General features: G+C 35.2%; 1 protein-coding gene across 4 annotated transcripts in view; it reads right to left on the bottom strand.

Moving 5' to 3' along the window:
- The window catches only part of ATP8A1 (ATPase phospholipid transporting 8A1), a 116,829-nt gene that overhangs the window by 46,049 nt on the left and 49,061 nt on the right, over positions 1-21,719 (bottom strand). For all 4 annotated transcript variants that reach the window (XM_086746571.1, XM_086746572.1, XM_086746570.1 and 1 more), the window contains 9 exons: positions 20,535-20,640; positions 19,215-19,297; positions 18,970-19,019; positions 12,818-12,887; positions 11,693-11,777; positions 7,860-7,999; positions 5,921-6,059; positions 4,605-4,669; positions 2,186-2,358 (listed from right to left, as the gene is read on the bottom strand). In XM_086746571.1, the coding sequence (XP_086602697.1) occupies positions 2,186-2,358; positions 4,605-4,669; positions 5,921-6,059; positions 7,860-7,999; positions 11,693-11,777; positions 12,818-12,887; positions 18,970-19,019; positions 19,215-19,297; positions 20,535-20,640 (911 nt within the window). The remainder of the gene's footprint in view (positions 1-2,185; positions 2,359-4,604; positions 4,670-5,920; positions 6,060-7,859; positions 8,000-11,692; positions 11,778-12,817; positions 12,888-18,969; positions 19,020-19,214; positions 19,298-20,534; positions 20,641-21,719) is intronic.

Genomic DNA, 21,719 nt, shown 5'->3' with positions numbered 1-21,719 from the left:
GGAAATTAAGTTTTTTTTTAAACAGATACAAATATTTTGACAGAATTTTGACTTTTGAGAAGCATGTGATATTAAAAAACCCACATACTAAAACACTGAGTGCTACAAGCAAATATTTCAGTTTTAATCCAGCAGTCAATGTTTGAACAACCACAAAATATGTCAGAGCATATACCTAGACATGTATTGGAACCAGCTGACTTAAATATATTATAGAAACGTAGAAATGGCAGAGAGAACACTACTAGAGCAGAAACTTTCATTTTGCAATTTTTGTTGTTTCATTAAAGAATGCTACCACTCACTGAACAGACAGCTATATATACAGAATATCCTTTAATGGTTCTCTAGTTCAACAAAACCAGCAATATTGTCTCTTCAAATGGCATAAAATGAATTTTCAAATCAAGGAAAGAGCAGGAAAAAACCCACAGTTTTGAAACAACAGTTCTACGTGCATGTCCTGCTTCTTACTATACTGAGCAAAAAAGTAAAACTAGTAGAACAAGCACAAAGCTCCAACTTGCCTGTCAGAAAGACTACTACCATTAGAAAAATATTTATACACAGTATAAACTGTGTATCAGTGTAAGATCTCAGTTTAAAAGACAATAAGACCTTCGTTTGAAATTTAGAGTGTTTCATGCTGGAGCATGGCTACAAAGCTAAACCAGAAAAAAGGTTAATTTAAAAAATTAAACAAACAAAACCTCTTGGTGGCATAACATATTTCTTGACAGAAAGGATGAAAAGACTACAGACCAGGTGTTTACTTGGATACTATAACCTTGTTTGCTTTTCCCTGTCCTTTTGCAAGGCAGAAAAATAGCTTCATTCCGAATGCTGATTTTTCAGATGAATCTGCTTTATCTTAATGGAACATTATTAAACTCTCTACCTGAACACAAGAACCTTCAATTTATTTATCTTATTAATTAAAAGTAAGCAACCTATTCAGGTATATTTGTAACTTGAATTTGTGACACTGTTGCATATTGAGAAACAGCAAGCTATAGGGACTCTAGAAGGGACTATAGGGATTCTAGTACCTTGTTTCTGAGTTAACTTTTCTTGTTTTAATATAGGGAACAGCTTTTTCCATGCTACTACAAAGGTCAAAATAGTGACAGATACTCTGAGAACATCAACTGGCTATCATTGCAATAGTTACCTCAGACACTGATGAAACTAGCAGCAATTTCCACAGTTCTGGAATGTTTAATTGCATTTCTAATACAGATATCCTACCTGTGCTGTCAACGGTCTTATAAAGAAAAGTCCTTGCTTCTGCTTTCTGACAGATTAATCACTTGGCCACAACCAAGTTCTTTAAACATTGATAGGTGCAGTACTTGTTTATCTAGCTACCAAGCACCCAACTTGCCTTTTCGTTCAGTCATTCAAATGTAGAAAAGGTGATGTACTGCTTAGGAGTTTTAGTGTTTAATGTCATAAAAATGCAAGAAGACCCCAAAACACATAAGGTATCACTTATACAGCCCAATGTATTCCCTCCTTAATATAAATCTGGAAATATTAAAAGGCGAGTCAAGCTGCTTTCCTATTGTGTATATTTAAAGAAAGCAGATATTTAATTTTCTTTGATCTGGAAAAAATTTCCTTGTTACACTAAGCTTACAGCTCTAATAGCTGGTGTTTCCAGGAAAGGATGAAAGATCTGATTGTATAAAGAGAGCCCAAAACTATCAACAATAATAATAAAAAAAGGTTTTGCCATCAGCTTCAGAAAATAAAAATCACCCATAGTACCTTCAATGTTTTTGTGCACTTCTTACGCAGTGTAATCCATGGCTTATCTTGCCTGTGGAGGAAGCTCTACAAAAGAATCCAGATGTGCTAAAACCTGCAGTTAACTGCCATATCAATTTAAGGTTAAGATCAGTGTCTCAATCTTGCTAAGACTACCTTTGACGGATAACAAATTATTTTTCTGGGTATATGCAATCTGAATGACTTTGTTTGACAGGTACACTCTGTTGCAGACTGCTCTACAGAAATATTTTGCTTGAATGACTGTATTTCATAACTGCAGCTACTGAAGGTCTTCTTTTTTAATATATTTCATGGTTGGATGACATGGATATACGTATTTTCTCCAAAATAAGTTTCTTAATTTTTATATGTCAATAAAAATACTGTAGAGAAAGAATAATATAAACCTTACCTGCAACAAATAACAGCTTTACATGACAAAGCCAAATCCAGGAAATACTGTCTCACTCCAAATGTCAAAGCATATTTCAGAGATTTACCATCAATGATGAGAGCAAAATCATTTTCCTTCCTTAAAGCATCACCAAGAGTACTGCAGTGATGGCTAAGCGTCTCTCTTGTTCCCTGTTGCACACAAAAAAAATGTGTCCATTACTTTAAATGCCGTCTGTTCTTAAGTCCAATTTTTTTTTCCCCAGTGTGATCAGAAACACTGGCATTTCATTCTTTTTAGGAAATTACCTTTTGATTATGCTATCAAATCGACAGTATAAAATTTAAAAAGTATTTACAACAGTTGTACTATTAGAAAACACAGTAGAAATGATGTGTGGGATTGCTGTCGCACTCCACCAAAAAAAAAAAAAAAAAAAAAAAGGAAGTGTTTAAGTTACGGCAAAACTTTTAATGCTCTTTGAACGGCAGCAATAGTTGCATAAATGGTTGCTAAAAGACATTATTTAATAAAGTTTTCCATATACCTATGCAAAAGAAGACTAACATCTATTTAGATAGCAGAAGAAACAATTCCTGTTTGTTATTATATAAAGCGATCCCACATTTATCTGCTCCCGAAAAAACACGATTTAGGTTATCACCACAGACTTGTAAGCGACCAGTCTGCATACACAATTTCAGCTGCCATACCATACCTGCATCCCCATGTACTCTGAACATACCCTGTGCACACAGGGAAAGGATCTCTCCATCTCTACACAATTTGGACACTTCAGTTTGAAATAATGTCCGATATAACTGCACTGCATTCCCTATATTTACTCTTAAACTGTATTTATATACTTTTATTTTTAAAATATATCACTTAATACATATGTACTAAACTTTTTAATCAACACACCAGAAATGGTTAATGTGCAATACTTGTTTAATGAGTTTTTATTGGACTCTTTATGTAATTAAACTACTTCACTTTATTTCATTACATATGAAGAAGTACAGAAAGTAGTCAATCTTTTGCACTTGAAATCTATTAAGTATTGTAGAAGTTCTGAAATCCAGCAATCTGTGTAAATAACCTCAGTATAGGCCAAAAGTTCTCACTTGCTTTGGTTAATTTTTACTCTGAGGTTGATTGAGGAGTGAAAAACTCAAAAGAAAAGTTAAGGGCTTGAACCAAAAATCTCCCATTTTTTTCAATAATCACAACCTTTCAAAAGCTATTAAATGAGCTAAACTATGAAAAGAAAATTGCCTCTCCTCATTAATATCACAGGCTACTTACGTCAAAAGTGTCTTACGATATCAATAGACTCCAATTAAACAACAGCTTCTGCCTGTCCTGTGTTTGGGATTTTATTTTAAATTTTATCAGCAAAAATATGTTGCTTAAAAGAATTTATATCTGAAATATAGTAATCATAACTAAATTAATACTAATGTTGAAAATGTGTTATTCTAAATAAGTACTTATTTTAATTCATGTTGTAGTCTACTCTTACATGCTACCATGGAATCCTTCAGTTAAGGCACTCTTGCTGATTCTCATACATTCTTTTCACTTTCTCTCCCTTTCCCTGCCCAAGTCCTATCTTGTGCAACTTGACCACAATATACAGAGAGTAAGGTAAACTTCATTTCAGGGTTTCCTCCTGAAGCTTTCTGGATACTGATTTTTCCCCGCTGAGGAAATTCTTTCACTTCTAAGTTCATTTAAGGCTCCCTTAGAGAGTGGTAAAAGGATTTAAGTTCTTTCCCTTGAAGGGATTTTTCACTTAATATTGCATTCCTTCTTTATCTAAAGAATCTCTTCTCTACAAAGCACTGCATACTTGCAAGTTGGTAGTTTTAACTCTTACTGTACTTCAACATCTGATTACAATTTCAGCTGTTTAATCACATAATAACAATTAATTTTTGGCAGATACTAAGCATTCTGTAAGAAACAGCATTAGAAAGGAATTTAGGATTAGTTTGTTTGGCCACTGCTAGGTGCTACTAGAAACATGTGAAGATCCTGGCTTTGTGCCTGCATGAATGGAGTTATTTCACTACATGGAATTTGTTTGCTCATCATTCTGAAGTTCATTTGTGTAGTAGCTACGTTGTGGTTTTGGAAGCTGTAGACTAAGTTTCTAGTTATTCAGTTACATTTTGTCACAAAGACCATACGGTCTTCCAAGTATAAGATACTAAAATTAACTGAGACTATTATAAAAATCAAACAAAAAAAAAGCAGCCCCTCAAACCAAACCCGCTCCCTGCCCAGCTGTAGTTTTAGCAGAATTTCCTGTGTTTGTCCACATAAATAGATGCCCCAAGTTATTTTTCAGGCCACTTCTACCATGACATCTGGTTATTTTAAGCAGTAAAGTAATGTTTCATTGACTGAAAACTTTGCAGATTTTACTTACATCAAGAGAGCCTTCATTTATAACAATTAGTCCCATGTTCTTTCTCAAAAGTTTACAAGAGTGACCTGTTAAAAACATTTTTGTTTTCAAAAATTTGTTCCACAAAATCCATTATAACATAACAAAACATTTTTTTCCTGTAAGAGAACTACAGACAGAATTAAGACTTCCACAGCTGAAATCAATGGTAAAAAAATTATACCACATTCTACAAAAAAACAGACATAAAGGCACTAACTCAGAATTTTCCTTGCTGCAACTAGTGACTGTTGTACCTTATTCACAGAGATGCTCAGCAGAAGCACAAGATACAACTTTACAGGGAGTTACAGAAAACAGACCTTCCTTAGCCTTTTTTGAATACAACTTCCATTTTATACAAAATCTGCATATATACATGTTTCCATTCTTTTATTTTATTCTTTGATGCCTTAAACAGAACGAATGTGTGCTAATGATGCAGGATGCCTAGACAAATTTATATCACCATTCTTAATAAAGTGAATATACTGCTATTAGGTGTATTACCTCAAACCTGAAGGGACTAATCAAAATAACCTTAGATGAACTGTATCATGTGCATACAAAAAGTTCTTTAGGATTAAAAATAATAATAGTAATATAAAGAATGCATAACGTTTTATTTTGAGCGCATATCTAGGCCACCATAGAATTGCTGATATGCTCATCTACAAAGAATATTAAATGTTAAATGAAGCTTTCATGTATTACTATTTAAAAATACAGATTTATTGCTGTTGAAATTAATTAATGATTTTTTTTCTCTCCTTTATAGTAAAAGGAAAGAATAAAAGGAAACTTCTGATTGATGGTAAAGTTTATAGTACTTTAATTCACAATCTATATTATTTTGCTTTAGTTAAGATTATGGTCCCTACCCGCTTTCTTGGAAACAAGGAAAGATACAGAAGGGTAGCTAAGAATACTTCTGTTTTTTCTTAATATTATTCCCTCTTACTGTCAAAACTCAAGCAATGTACTCTTTTTAATTCATTTTAGATGCTACAAAAAAAAAGCACAAATGCCTATTTTTTCCTCCTCTCTATGATAACATGAATTTTTTCTTGCTATTACTGTGTTAAGGGAGGAATAATCCACCATTCTGCACTCTCCCCCTACCACTGACTGAAAATATAAGTTTAAATTTAAATTCTGGCATCCCATATAATATATATATATATATATATATTTTTTTTTTACAAGATACCTTTCTGTTCTGAAAGTAATTTTACTCTAGTAACTTCTATCATTTCTACATCTGTAACAAAGCCATCAAATAAATGCAAATGTAATACCGATGTTAATGGCAGTCTCTTGTTTGTCCCCAGTAAGTATCCAAATTTTTATGTCTGCTTTCATGAGTGTCTCTATGGTTTCAGGCACTTTGTCTTGTAGTTTATCTTCAATTGCTGTTGCTCCAAGCAGCTGAAGATTCTGTGAACATAAAATATTCAGTACATGTAGGTTTTTTCGTTTAAATTCAGTTTTTATCTTTCAAATTCTTTTCTTTAACTTTCCATATTTACGACAAGATTAATGCTCTCTACATTCATTAATCAGATTTTGTGTAAACTAATAAAGATCTTCCAGTTTATTCCTATGAGCCTTAGGGTAAATATCTACATGGCTTGACAAACTGCACAGTGTGCTCACTCAAACTTCATCCAATTATTCACAAGCTCAGTAGCTTGTTCAGCAACAGCTACCTTTTCCTGAGGGGCACCTCTGTGATTTGAAGACTTAAGGAGTGCTATTATTAGGTCTTCTCTCACTTGTAATGATTTCTCTTCACCTTGTTAAAAAAAAAAAAACCTGTCAATTCATCTTAATCTTAAAACTATAATCTTGATTATGTTTGGTTTAACTGTGAATAGAGTCATTTTTATACTTCATAACCAGCTAAAACCCTGTTAAATTACACCATTGCAAACCTAATGGTGTGCAATCCTGGTTGCAGTATGGTCTGCATAATACATCCTGAGAAAGTACTTGTGCAGCTAACACAAAAATTTGTAATGGCAGCAGGATCGCCATGGCATTAACAAAGTTATATAGTTTTAAGACTGTCTTGTCCATGTCTGGATAAAATGCTCATCTACGTAAACTGAAGTCCCACAAGTGACTGAATCAATATACCCTCACTCCTCTTTTTCATGAATTAACACTGCAGGTTTTTGAGGATCTGAATTTTAAACAGTTTTATCAATGTAATCTATCTTATCCTTTCCAAGGAAAAAAAAACCCAAAACTAAGCCCCCCCCCAAAAGTCAAGTATCAAAACTTCATGTAATACTGGTCTCATTAACTCCTTTTGCTTATGTATTTAAGAGCTGCAGGAGCCTTTTTTTTTGTTGAGGTGGTGAAGTCTAACCGCATGCTTGGCTACTCCAGCAACAGCATTGCCAGAAACTGAAGGGAAAGTGATTACAGCTTGGCTCTTGTGAGGCTGCATCTGGGTATTACTCCCCTTTCTGGGCCTTCAGTACAAGAGAGGTTGACAAAGTGGAGCAAGTCCAGCTGAGGGACACAAAAATAGCTTGGGGCCTGCAAAACACTGTATTAAGAGTGCCTAAAGAAGCAGGATGAGTTTAATGTAAGAAAAAAAAAAAAAAGGTTAAGGGAAGTATTCCACGGCTGCCTTCTGCTAAGTGAAGAGGGCTTGCAGAGAAATCATCTTCCTCTAAGAGGTGCACGATGCAACAGTCATGTTCTGCAGCAAAGAAATGTTAATTCGGAAAAGAAAGATTCAGGAAAAAGAATAGTTGAGCATTTAAAAAAAAAAAAAACAAAAACAAACAAACGCTTAGTGCAGGGATTTGTGTCTAGATGACCTCCAGAAGTCCCTTCCAACCTTAACTACTCTATGGTTCTAAGATCATTAGACAATGAAGCAGATGTTTGCCTATTATCACACTTTTTTACCGAACAGAGCAATCCTGAAAAAAACCTTTCCAGTAGTTCAACTCAAAATTAATACTTTCTGGCAAAGTAGCTGCTTGCTGCAAAACTTTGTCAAATTAATCTTTCCTTCATTTTGATAATTTAAACTGCAAAGACTACATGACACAGCTGTCAGTACACTGCCAGATTTCTTTCTGTCAAGGCATTATTCCTCAACAATGATTCAGATTTCATGGTATAGAAAGCAAGGATATTAATTAAAAATACCCCATTCTCCTCCCTGCCCACCCCCTCCCACCTCCCCCAACCCCCTCCCCAGAAAGCTACAGGTACTTTTTCAATCAGTTCATAGCTCTCCTCAAGTTTGAGTGCTCTGTTTTGTATAGCTGTAGAAGCACGGTGATAGACATCTAACCACTCTTGATAATCGCTTTCTGAAATCTCAGCCACAGCAAAACACAGAGTTCTTAAGCCTAAAGAGAAAGCAGACAGTGAGTATGATTCAGTACTTGTTAGCCCCTTCCTTGATATGCCTGCAATGACTAACTACTAAAAGCTGCATTTATTCTGTATTTTATGTATGCTTACGCCTGATTTTCAGCCTACTGTTGCATGTCTTGAGGAATTTTTAAAAGTGCATGGAAAGTAAAAAACATGACAGAAATTTATTCAACAGAGTAACTGCTTCAAGGTAGCTGAATGTCATACAGGCTATGTACTTCGGGGGAAAAAAAGACATTTTAGACAAGATTTGACTTATTTTAAACTGTAAACAAAAAGTGAAGCAATCCCAAATTACACTTGTTGAACAGGTATATACATTAGATTTTCAGGAACATTAAAACAATAAGATTAAATTATACCTCTGAATAAAAATTTTAGAAACCGAAATGTTGTTATGCTGGAAAGCAATACAGTTAAAATATATCAGCCTAATGTTACAACTACCCTCTTCACCCTTCCTCAATATTCTTCCGAAACTCTCAGTTGAAGTATGAAATTTACCATCTAGAAGCTGACTTCAAATCTCCTCAGATTTAGTTTTCCCATTTCACAGATTCTTTCAGCTTTCTAAATTCTTAAAACAAAATCTTTGTGTACAGGCAACATTTGGGGATTTTACTTAACAATCTCTGAGCTGGTTATACTTAACAGTTTTTTTTTTTTTTTCCTTCAGCAGAAATCTGAATCAAGCACCACAGTGAGAATTTGAGACCGCAAGATCATAAGAAACCGCTGTTTTTCGACAACACATATTTACATTCAATTTAAACAGCTAGCTGTGAATGTTCTAACAGTTCATTTTCACATATTATCACATTCTTAGATTTCTAGAGCATGAAATTGGCATAACTCTTTATATACTGAGAAGAGCACTGCTCTAGCCACAATTTGCAGGCTGGTCAGGCTGGTTGATTTAGGAGAGGGATGGGCAGGACTAATGTAGCTAGTGCCTTTGGTCACTTGTCCACTCTGCTCTAGGAGACAAACAGCCCCATAACCAGGGATGGCTAAATGCAATCTTTATTTGTTCAGAGGTTTCTATTGAGTACAGCTCAGCACCAGCAGCAGTTTTGAAATGATCAAGAGGCTGGGCATGAAATAATACATATGTGTCTTATATATAAGGAAGTAATTTAATATGTTCAGGATGAAAATCATGTGTAATCCTAATATCTTGACAACTAAACAGCATTAGGAACACAGTGTCTCACCATCTAGACCTAGAGAATAAACTTAAGGTTGACAAAGCAGCTGATTTTCTTTTTCTCTGGGTAATAAGCATGTGCTAGCAAGGTCCAAAGCAAAGAATATAAAGTGCAGGGGAGGAAAGGAATTTATGACTGACTAATAGTGATACTATTTCCACAATTCTTTCAAAATATTTTATGCAGATGATAAAATGAAGAAACCAGTGTGTACAGAACAAGTTTTTCAAGGCATTTGTTTTACCTTTTCACATCAAACACTAACTATTTTTTCTATTTTTAATTTTAAAAAGATTCTTTTCATTGTGATGTGAAAGAATCTTCCAAATGAAAAGTGGAAAACAAAATATCATTAAGTCTACTTCTTAACAGACTGGAAAAACAACACAAGAAAATGACACACTTTTTCTATTTATCCAAGCAGGCATTAACACTCAAGCTTAATAAATGCTTAAATATAAGTGCCAGCCATGCTAACCACTTCATTTTTGAACAACACACCAGCAGCAAATGCCAAGGACATACTGTACTGCCACATGAAAGGATACTTATGAGAAACTCTGCAACGTCATCAGCTGCAATTTGAATCTGATGCAAAAATAAATACCGATTTCTTTACTGGATTCCAGAGAGAGAGATGTACTTTTTTTTTTTTTTTAAAAGATTGAGTGTTACGCTTTTGAAAGGTTAGCAAGTCACTATTTTGAACAGTAAATCTTTTCATCTGTAGAAAAGAAGGGTACAAAAAGTACTTGAACAAACTTCTTAACGCTAATACGTATGTACAGTGGTTTTAAAAATGGGTGGAATTTTTCACTTTTTGTGTTCATTCCTTTGGTCCAACCCGACTGCTAAGGAAAAAACGGTATCAGTTGTACCACCGATTTAATGATAACAGTAATTAAAAATTGGATTGACATTTTCATATCAGTTCACATAGTATAGTAGACATTGATCTATTTTTTACTTTTCTGTAACCAAATATATAACCTTATGACCCAAACTAACTTCACATCTAAGTAACTTTTCCTTGACTGATCCTGGTTAGGCCTTTATAAAACCCCAAACTGGCCAATCAGCTTATACAACTAGATTCATGAGCTCAAAGGGTGTACCTGAAACTTCATGTTATACAATCAGTTAAATTTGGTTTTAGTTCTACATTCAACTTTATTACATAATTTATTATAACTTTGATACTCTAAGATTATTTAAGACTAACCAAATGTTTCCTGCAGAGATCTTGACATGGAAAATTAACAAAAGAAACAGATCTGTGGCTTGCTTCTGCTGCAACTGATAGAATCAAGAGACTGAAGGTGCTGACTACGACACTAATCAAAATGCTAAAATCCATTATAAAACAAAAGAGAACAATTAGAGAAGTCATATGTATAACAGACAAAGGATCTTTCCTGATACAAGAAGATTTGGCCAGACACCAGTTATCAAAAGGCAAGTACTGTATTTTAGAAGGAAAATATTTTAATCAAGTTCGCTTTCTAGTCTAAGCTTATTTCTTAAGACACACTAAACATAATTTTTAATGTTCTAGTAACAGTGTATTAAAAACATGAACAGGTAAAAAAAGTTGCAGTTCAGACTCCCACAGCTATTATAATTCTGCTTCCAACTACTTTCTACCAACTCATCAATAAATTAAAACACTATTATACTTCACAGTACAACTCTCTAATCCTTTACTAAGATACCAGAAAGAGGGTATAGCATGGAGGACCTAGGAACTGTGCTAGAAGAGCTTACATGAAAGCAGAAACATTTCTACAGTCTGCTTTCCTGCTCACACCCGTAGTGTGGAATCCACTATTATTAAATAACTACTATTATTAAGTAACTGATTATTTGTATCAGCCATCTTAACCTCACAATTTTTAAAATTTTACTTACTATTTCTACTTCATCAGCCCTCATGGAGAGGTTCCCCACCTTCAGCAACTACTTTGTAAGAGTGACTGTTAAAACAGCAGAGATACCAAAACACACCATACAGAAAGGTACTGGTTGCAATTCCCCTTATTGTGACTGGTGACAGAAATAATATAGCATAAAGCTACTTGGAAAGCACTATGCTAATCATTTCCAAACATCTTCACTTTGGCTACTTCTTCCTATGTGGCATCCTTACAGTATTCATTGTGTGTGGGATATGAAAGTGATCATGGAAAATGACATCTTCACAGAAACAATGTGCAATGTGTTTGCTCTGTGGAAAAATACATTTTGTTTAAAAGACTTCACTGTGTACTGTGTGGGTGGTTTTTTAAGCGTGAACTTATTACTGAGACTTCTCAGGAAGATGAAGATTTTTTCTGGAGGCATTACTAAAATACAATTTTTAAACTTAATGTGAATAAAACATTACAGCAACATAAAATTGCAAAACTGAGAAGTTGAGCAGCAACTACATTTCATATTATATTGAATAATATAACCCACCTTCTGTTGCAAACTGCTCTAGATGTTTTAAGGTGATTTCTTTGTATTTTGAACTTTCAGCAAGACGGTCATAAATTACAGTATCCTACAAAACAAATAAAATGCACTCAGAACAACTTAATATAAAAATGAGGTTGTTTCATGTAGATAACACAAATAATGTAGGAAGATGGCAGAAAAATATGCAGCACTGTATGAATTTATTTCAGCATCAAAAATGAATAGAAGTAATTTTATTTCAGAGGAAGGAAAAAAGGACATTCCAAATCCTCAGATTCTCTAAATTTACAAATTCTGCTATGATGCAGGTTTTCTCTCCTATGTTTCTTGCTGTTATTTCCCTTCATTTTGAAAAGCGCTGCATCTTCCTTTGGCTTGCCACGTGAATTCTTTTGATCTCCTAAAATGCTATCTTCCTCTTTAATATTAAGCCCACAAGGTAAAATTAGTGTTTCATAACTGTCATTCTCAGGTTTTTGTAGACAGCTTGATATACAGAATATTAACAACAGCTTCTTCTCTCCACTTGAGAAGATACAGAATAGATATTTACATTCTATGAACTTCATTTTTAAAAAACCATTTGGAAATTGGATTTGCATCCCCCTCCCTCTCAAATGTGACTTAAGATACTGAACAAGAACTAATTAGCTGTTCCCAGACAAATTATGATTAAGACACCTTCCCACAGATCCTGTTTTCAGGAAAATCTACTTCTGGCATAACGGTAGGTTAAAATTCCCATCTAATCACTTATGCCAGATTACTATTTCTACCTAGTGATTCATGCTCAGCTACTCCAGCAAGTAACCAACATATTAAACCATACATTCATCCATTTTCTTGGAGTACAGAAGGAAGCAATTAATAGGAAGCATAAAGGTATTAGTCCAGTACAAAGAACAGGATGACCAGCTCTGTCATACCTTCACAGGCAGTTAGTAAAAAGAGACATTAACTAGTTCATCACATTGAACAGCTACATATTAAAATGATGCAAAAAGGCATCCACAATCCTTCTCTCACATTTTCAATGTTTTGTCTGCAGTTCTAACAACCTTTTGCTTTTGGATTTGTATTGGTAGCACACGCTCTTCGATACAGTGAACACAGAATAAAACTCACAGCTCCTTTGCAGTAGAGTCTCAACTTTCCTGATGGTGTGCGAACTATCACTGACATTCTTTTCCTAGAGCTGAAAGAGAAAAAAACGCCCTATATAATTTGGTTTATAAATATAAATATTTACCAACATTTTACCTAAGAATATCAGTATATCTCTTACAAAGGGAAAAGGGAAAAGGGAAAAGGGAAAAGGGAAAAGGGAAAAGGGAAAAGGGAAAAGGGAAAAGGGAAAAGGGAAAAGGGAAAAGGGAAAAGGGAAAAGGGAAAAGGGAAAAGGGAAAGAAGAGCTACCTATGCTGAATTATGTTCTCAGGTGACTGTGATGGAAAAACAGTTTTAGTGTCTAATAATTAGAGTGAATGCTGTTTTTCTGTGCATACTTCTGTAGGCCTTTTTCCTGTAAAAATGAATTCAAGAATCTTCACCTTCATCTGAATACTGTCTACTGATCAAAAAAAAAGCACCTTAAAAGCACAAAGCACTTGTGACCAATGTTATAAACAGGTAGTGCATCACAGACTGTTTCAGCTTTTTCTTCCTTCCAAGCCAAGTAGTCTCTTATACAATGTACTGTGCTACAATCCTACCACTGTCATCGCAGTTTCATTCATCATGCAAAGTTTTAAGTATGCTAAGAATTGGAAAGGGGCTTGCCTCATTTTAACTACTCTCTCATTGTTAGCTGTTAATGAGATCTAAGTATTTTTCCTTTTTGTCCTTATGACTGAGGTAGGAATTGGAGGAAAGTAGGGAGAAGACTGTCATTCTCTGCTTTCCGTCTTCCCTTTGAGGTCCTCCAACAAGCATACTTTCAATTCAAGATCATATCCAGTCAAAATGTGTATTTATACCATAATTCTTTCAAACTTCTACTTTTAAAGTAAAACCACAGAAACTATTCAGGGAACAAAACGCGTTTCTCACACAACAGATCAGAGTAAAATACACAAGAGATGAAAGTAAATGGTCCTTTTATGATTTTGGTTCCTGTTAGAACTGGATCCCATTTATACATCGTCAAATAGCATTATTGTATGAATGATTCCTGAAGTTCAGATTGCCAGGGAAACATCCTGTAAGTGGAATGTATGGAGATAGGTGGAGGAAAGAATTTTATAATTACTGGTGAAGCAACTGACTGAATAGTATCTTCAAAAAAATATTTTCCTATTCCATCTGTGCATGCACTTTGCTTCAAGCACAGATATCTGAACAGTGATATTAAATTACATTTTTACCATGAATATTGCACAAGAGAAAATGAAAAGGCATTAACTGCTGCAATTCTTTCTACATTTAATCTCTTAGATAAGCAGAATTCCAAAAACCTTTAGACAGTGTTCAGCTGGGGATCTGCTCAGGTAACAGTGGAGAAATTCAGATTACCTAAATTGCAGTTAAGTTGCCTAAAATAAAAGCAAGTTGCAGATCCACTTTGACCCTAGGCAAGATTATCTAGCCAACTGCTATACTTAAATTCATTCTGCTTGCCTGAATATTCAGTTAAGGAACTGCAGAGGAATTACAGTAATTTAGGATTTGTATAAACAATAACTTGATACATATACCCTTGACAGGTACAAACTCAGCAATTTTGTACTTGTCTTGCAATACCAGAAGATTGCAGTCCTGAAGTTCTGCATACAGCTGCCTATCAATCTACTGAAGATGTATCAGATATCAGATAACCAACGTTTTCCTGCAGTATTCTGAAACTTTAGCTATGAAGACATATATTCAATCTTGACTGACATACATTTTTTAGTAAAACTGCTGTAATGCTAATAAGCAGGACTTACTGTCAAGGGCTAACTTTTTATGAACCTTTTCATTGCAGTGACAGTTTTACTTCCTTTTCTTTGTGAAATACAGAAAATCACAAAATTCCACTACTACAAATAACTGTCAGTGTGAGATCATTTTTTTTTGTTTTGTCTTCTTCATCATAGAAGTGATGTGAGCAGCCATACAGGTGACCCAGTTATAAGGGGAAAAATACTGAACAGAAGATGTCTGCTGAAATACTGACAGAGAAGATGCCTGGGAACTGCTAGCCTGGGAACTAGGCATGGGAATGAGAAGTACCCATCAGAAGTGCAGCTGGCATCTCTGAAGTATAGTTGGGTACCTAGAAACCAGAAGCATCCTGAGATACCATCCATAAGCACAAAACAAGGAACTCTCTTACTGCAACTTACTGTCTGCAAAAGTGAAAAAGTCTGGAAAACAGAAAACATCCTGAGAAAGTAGGAATTGGTAACTGCTATTTGTTGTTCTAGCTGAAAGAACAGGAAATCAGTGTGGAAAAATAAAAATTGGTCTGAGAGAAAAGAAAACACCATCATTTACAGGCTGCCCCAGATGAAAAATATAAATTAGCAGCACCTATCGACTGCTTCAGGTGGTGGTGTCCTACATCCCCTTCTGTCTCTGCCATACAAAAATGACTTGTTTTTACCCTAAATGGAGCCTCTTTCTCTGAGAACCACCCCTGCATGAATTTTCCTCTGAGATCTTCTAGTCAAGTTATTGGACTATCACCAGGAACACCTTGCTGACTCCAGACTCTCAATCTCTGAGATGAGACTTTGTCCGTCATTGATTTTGACGCCACACTCCTGGGAGCAGGGGGTTCTCTTTTACTATACCTGTACTGTTTTTGAATAATGTACATATACCCACACATGTGTGCATGCATATGTGTGCACACACACAGGTAACTGTTTCTGGTGCACTTCTTCACTAGTAATAATTTAGTAGCAGCTTGTAATATATGGAAATATATACTTGCTGCTACTATTGATTGCTGCTACCATTAAAATATAAGTGTACTTTATTACTCATGAGTATACTTATGTTACAAATACTAATTTGCAGTAATCTGTAATAAAGACATTTAGAAAATAAAGCGTCTGTGCCCTTGTGTGCCATGGAATCCTGCAAACTCACTGTCATGATCTCTACACATCTGCAGGCTGGGTTGAACCTTTGGGTTGTGACAAGAAGGCAGAATAGTTGGTAATGCCCATGGAGTTGCCATAGGATTATAGATGGACAGAAGCATCTTAAGGGGACAGAAATACTTCCCTCAGCCACAAGATTTGCCACTTCCAGAATCTGGGAACGCAGAAGTTGCTCTTGAAGGGCACCCTATTACTCCAAAATCTGCCTCAGGTTTAAGATGAAAATTTCTTCAGAGAAACACAACCACAGAAAAACACTACTACAGAGGTTTTGGTACCTCCTCTGTCAGCCACTCATTCTTTCTCCACATTTAGAAGTACCAGTCTTCAGTCACAAAACAGGATCAGTATATTCTGGACCTCTTTGAATGATGGAGAGGAAATAACGTCTCAAATGCTCTAGGAGGCAGCCTCTGTCCAGTACAATAAACAAGGCAATGTGGATTATTCATAACACTGATCAGGCAGGGGACTAGTCAAGCTATTGGTGTACTTCAGGTAAATACACTAACATTCTAAACGAAAAATATTCAGGTTTTAGACAAGAAGCTTTGCTCTGTCACAGATGGTTTCTGCTAGATTGTGGAGGTATGCCCTAGGGCTAAAGATATAAATCAGTCATTAAATCAATAGATGGTACGTACTTCAGATATTGAGATACTACTACATCTATACTCAATACTTGCCAGTGAAATTAATTCTGGTGCTAAAAATTCAAGTAATTCCTCTAAGAAAACCAGCAGACACAAGTTAAAACCTCATTAAATAGCACTGCTCATAATGACACGTTGATGCAAGGACTGATGTGCAATTTGTGCACTGACAGTGGACACTACTTATGCTTACTGAAACAAGGAACCATAGGCTCAAAATGCTCATCTTTGCAACTGGCCCAGGTGAAAAGACAGTGGATGTAGTTGGCACAGGGATGACAGCAAGCGTAGGACATTCTACGTTTCTGGATCCTTAACTAAAACAGTGCCTTGCTTCCCTCTGCCCTGCAGATACATACCTTAGGAGTTAGTTTTGTCTCCCAAGAGACAGCTATGGTTTTTCTACTTGTTACAGTTCCAAGTAGCAGAAGACAGGGATGTGCACAACACTGCACAATTCCTTCCCCTGACAGTATAGGGAACCCTTTACTTCCTTGAGCTTAAGGTACCACAGCAGTTGTGGCTTCTGAGCAGAGCATCTTTTGGAGGCAACCTAAACTTTGCACAAGTTGTCAAGAGACTATATCCTCCACAGAGATTAGCACTACATTTTAGGAATAACTGTCAGATGGTTATGGATTATCAGTTACTTCCAGTGTTCTCACTGCCCAGTTAGACTGAGAGCTACTTCCTTGCTATGAACAAAGTATAATTAGCATATCGTACAAGTCCACTACTTATCTCTTCCCAGGCACAGCTATGACCACTGTAAAAACAAAATGCCATAAAAGACAACTCTACCAAGTATTCCTACAAGTTTTATTTTTGTAACAAATTTCTCCAAAAGACTACCCTTCAAATGTTGACACTGTTGCACTCCACTTGCAGAAGAGCCTTATCTGGCTTGTACCGGAACGTGACAAGGAATTAGTTTGCATTTCTTCCTGGGGAAAAACTTGTAACACCTGGAAACTCTTAACTCAATAGTTTAATTGCTACAGATTACTTCTCTGAAGGTACATGCTCCTACCCATACAGATGGATTTATGTACCTTTTGGAGCCAAAATTTATCTTTCTGTGGAACAAGGGTGACCTCTAGTGCTTCCAACAAGTCAGTTCCAAGCAAAGCTAAATATTACAGAATAAGAACAGAACAGCTATAAAAACTGACTGCTTCATGAAGTTGGGTGACTGGTATCCTCCACAAAAACCTTAATCCTCCAAAGGTTAAGATTTAAAAGCAATTCTCCTTTCTTCATAAAGCATCGCTGTTCAAGTTACAATTTTAGACTGACACATAAGTTTAAAAAGATCTATGAAATCAAGACAAAGATAAAAACCAGAAGTGTAGGAATTCTTCATTGCTACTCCACGAATGCAGTATAAATACTTTCACAGATGTCAAATAACAATGCACTTTGTGCTACATACTTGCTGACTTTCCAGAACAGAAAGTGAAAGATGTGCCTACAGAAAAGTGAAACCATATAATAAATTGGAAAAATTTCAAGTATGTCCTCTACAATATATAAAACCAACATGAACTGCAAGCAGTCATTAAAAGACATTCAAAACTTTCCAGTCTCTCCTATCTCTTCGGTATTGCCTTGGATTTTTATTTTTTAATCTTTTTGCTTCTTTAGCTAAGCTCAAGGGAAACATAACAGGACAGGAAGGAAAACAATGATTGCTTTCCACAGGCACAATTACAAGAATCATTCTAAGAACAAAAAAAAAAAAAAAAAAAAAAAAGAGCTTCCTCTACATACAAATCTCTTCCCCATCCTGTGCCAAAGTAAGCAATGGGCCTACACACGTAGAACACAGATGGCATACATGGATCAGTTTAAACAGATTTAAAGTGAATCTGCATCCAGATTTCTTATGAATACCTTTATAATTCCAACAGCTTTGACAGAAAATTGTTACTGAAAGCAAAGTATGTGATAAACTCAGTTTCCAAGAAAAGTAACTGGTCAATGCTCCAGTGATGCTGCTCAGAAGAGAATGGGTCTCATTCTAGAGTATTTAAACAAGTCATAATTATGCAAGTATATTTAAAGTCAAATGCAAAATTTCATTCTATCAGTCAAGACAAACACAAGCTATGTATAACACTTATTTGAATCTTCCCCATTGCCCACAAATATAAAATTTTTAACAAATCACATGGTGCCAGGGCTTTCAGAAATACATTTAGAAGTTCAAGTACTTTCCTATAATGTCTTACATAATTTTTTAAAGTTTTGAGATAAGTTTTCTTCAATCTTAGCTGAAAAGTGAAAAATATTAGCCAAAAAGGAGACAACAGAAAAAAAAAGATGTCTCTTAAAATGATTTATTATAAAAATAGAAGTGTGATTTTAATCATGTACACTACTTTGCCTATAGAATGATCACATAATACAGAGATAAAAGCCACACAACCTGCATACTTTGCCTGTACAAATATAAAATTGCAAACATGTTTACCAGTAACAGAAATTTGTAAAGTATTTTCACAAAAAGACACTAAGTGCACAACATGCTGTTTACCTTGTAAATTCCAGGACATTTAGCAGTTCATATCTCTCTTCTTGTCCCAACTGAGGAATAATAATAGGGAAAAAAGAAAAAAAAAAAAAAAGGAAAGGTGAGAATTAATGCAGAAAAACCTCCAGCAAAAGAAACAAACCCAAACAACATCTCAACAGATATGTCTCATGATGCAGTTATTCAGAAATTATTTAGTACAGCAAGAGTAAATACAGCAATTTATAGTGCTACTCCCACGTACTTACAGACTCTATGATTACTGAGTCGGGTGTCCGTCCAGTGAATACAAAATGAAGATGCCTGGCTGCTCTGACCAACGCGCCTTCATCTGCAACAAGTCAATCAGTTATTTTGCAGATGTACCAGAAAACTGCTACTTTACCCCATGATTTAATGGACACAGTCCAAACTTTTCTAATTTTGACTTCCTTTTTCCCTTTACAGATTTTTAAGATTAGATGTGGTGCTGGAAAGAACTCTGTTTGTCCTGCCAAAACTGAGTTTACAGTTCAGAGGAAGTAAGACCCCAAAGGAACAGGCCTCTCAGCTCAGTAAGGAGAACATCCTCTTCAAAGCACCTAGGCAAGCACCTTCCTCAGTGGGGCACTGGACGTGGTACATTTCTTTTTGTCAAAGTTCTGTTTCAGAAGAGAAGAGTGGGAAGTCATTCCTGTAAATAACATAATTTCAATGCCTACATTTAGGAAACATTTCAAGTAGCAACACAGTCTCCCATAGGCATCAGTTCTCTCCAAATGGTTCAGGATGTCAGAATAGAATTTGCTCACAATGCCCAATAAACGCTGTCATAGCCCAGTTAGCTTTATTTATGGCCCCATCTCTGCCCTTGTCTTCCAATTTTTGAAGGACAGAATTTAGAAATAGCCACCTAGGCGCTGGGGTAGACAGGGAAGATGAAGGCTGGAGATTCTCTCTTAATCTCATTTCTCCCATCATAATTTGTTATAGTGCATTAGCTCACCAGAGCTGACCATATTTTAATCATTTTGCCTTGCTTAATCATTTCCTGAATTAAAAAATTGTCTATGAACCACAGCAAGCTTAATCCAGATTTTGTGCACTACAATCTTTTCTCACTCTCTAGTAAAACTTATCACAACTTTTATCCTATTAAAAACATTTCTTTTTCATTTTTGATTACAAACCCAGTTTTTGTTCTAAATCGATACTATGGTTACCAAGTACAGAAAAGGTTCACAAGCAAGGACATCAATTTGTCTCCTGGTTTGACTTCTATTTGCATTTGAGCAGTTCCTTCAGACTTCCACAGCAATCTCACAACACCTTTAGAGAGCTCTAAGGTTAGTCACCCTTCACTCTTACGAAATCCACAGGACATCCATAGGTATTTTCTAAAGCAAATTAGAGAAGTCTAAATACCTTTTTGACAAAACTGGTTTCAGTTGACACCAATTCTTTTTGGGGGATATGTATTTTTTAATTTTGGAAGACACTTCAAAAAACAATAGAGTTTGAATAATTTTTTTTTTGCTGAGTTGACAGAATATACTTTACTAATGTTCACTCAATTATTTGAGTCTCACCTGGAGATGCTGCTTGATATATAATTTTATCACCTTCTCTTTCTGGAACTGCAGTATGACACACTGCCATCATTGTCAAAAACTCACATATTATAGGTGCAGTTGGCTAAAAATAAAAAAAAAAACAAACAAAAAAACCCCAAAACCAAGAAAGATGTCAGTGTGATTAATCATTTAAGCAATAAGTCACCAAAATGTAACAATAGACATGGACAAATAATAGTCAAGAAAAAAGTAATCAAAGATTTTTCCGCTTGTCTCAAAAAACTATCAGCAACTAAACAAAACGGATGTTATCTGCACACTAATTTAAGCATGCAGAATAACTTCTTGTTGATGTACTTCGATACTGGCTATACAGATAGAATTTAGTGGCATTTGGTATCATAACAATCAAAAGTAGACAATCAGAAACACAGTATAATCAAAATAAGCATTTTATAGGGAAGGTAAGTCTCAATGCTATATTGAAATAATCTTACTTTATTCACTGGAGTCTCTCTGGATGTTGTCTTTTTTACTAAAAATATTCCCTTTTACATTACTTTTGTCTAATATTGTATTTGACTATGATTTTTAAGAGCCTTTAGAAAGATGTAGCAACCAAACCCAAAAATCACATGGAAAATGCTGCAAGGTCAGGCAGACAGCTTTTAAAGGAAGACATTTAGATGAATGTCTCAGGTACTTCAGAGTCTACAAAGCTGAAATAATTTCACATGATTTAGCCAAAAGAGGGGAAAAGAGTGTATATAAGCAAAACGGCTGAAATTTGCAAGATGAATGAACTGACTCCTGAAAGTTCACAAGAAACCAGAGCACTCTCCCTAAATAAGCTCAAAGCAGTTGCCACCTCAACTGAGTTTTTTTTCGTAGCATATTTATAGTATTTCAGACTAGTAGCAGTCTAAGAATGTGAACAATGAAGATAATATCACAATTACTCTATAAAATACATTAATCTCTGAAAATCTGACAATTCCTCAGTGCAGAAAAACTAATGGAAGCAGGTTCCTGTCCTCTTCCACTGAGGGCTCTCAGATCTTGTAAGATATATTCAGAAGGCTGAATTACAGATTCTTTTCCAATGCACTTCAGAACACATTTAATACACAGTGGTGAAACCTCTCTTCGAACGTGTGCTTGAATTTTTAAGATTTATACAAATGCATTTTTATAGAATCA

The sequence above is a fragment of the Chlamydotis macqueenii genome, chromosome 4 (genome assembly GCF_036417535.1).
Source record: "Chlamydotis macqueenii isolate bChlMac1 chromosome 4, bChlMac1.mat, whole genome shotgun sequence".
Lineage (NCBI taxonomy): Eukaryota > Metazoa > Chordata > Aves > Otidiformes > Otididae > Chlamydotis > Chlamydotis macqueenii.
This window is presented reverse-complemented; position numbering and strand designations above follow the sequence as displayed.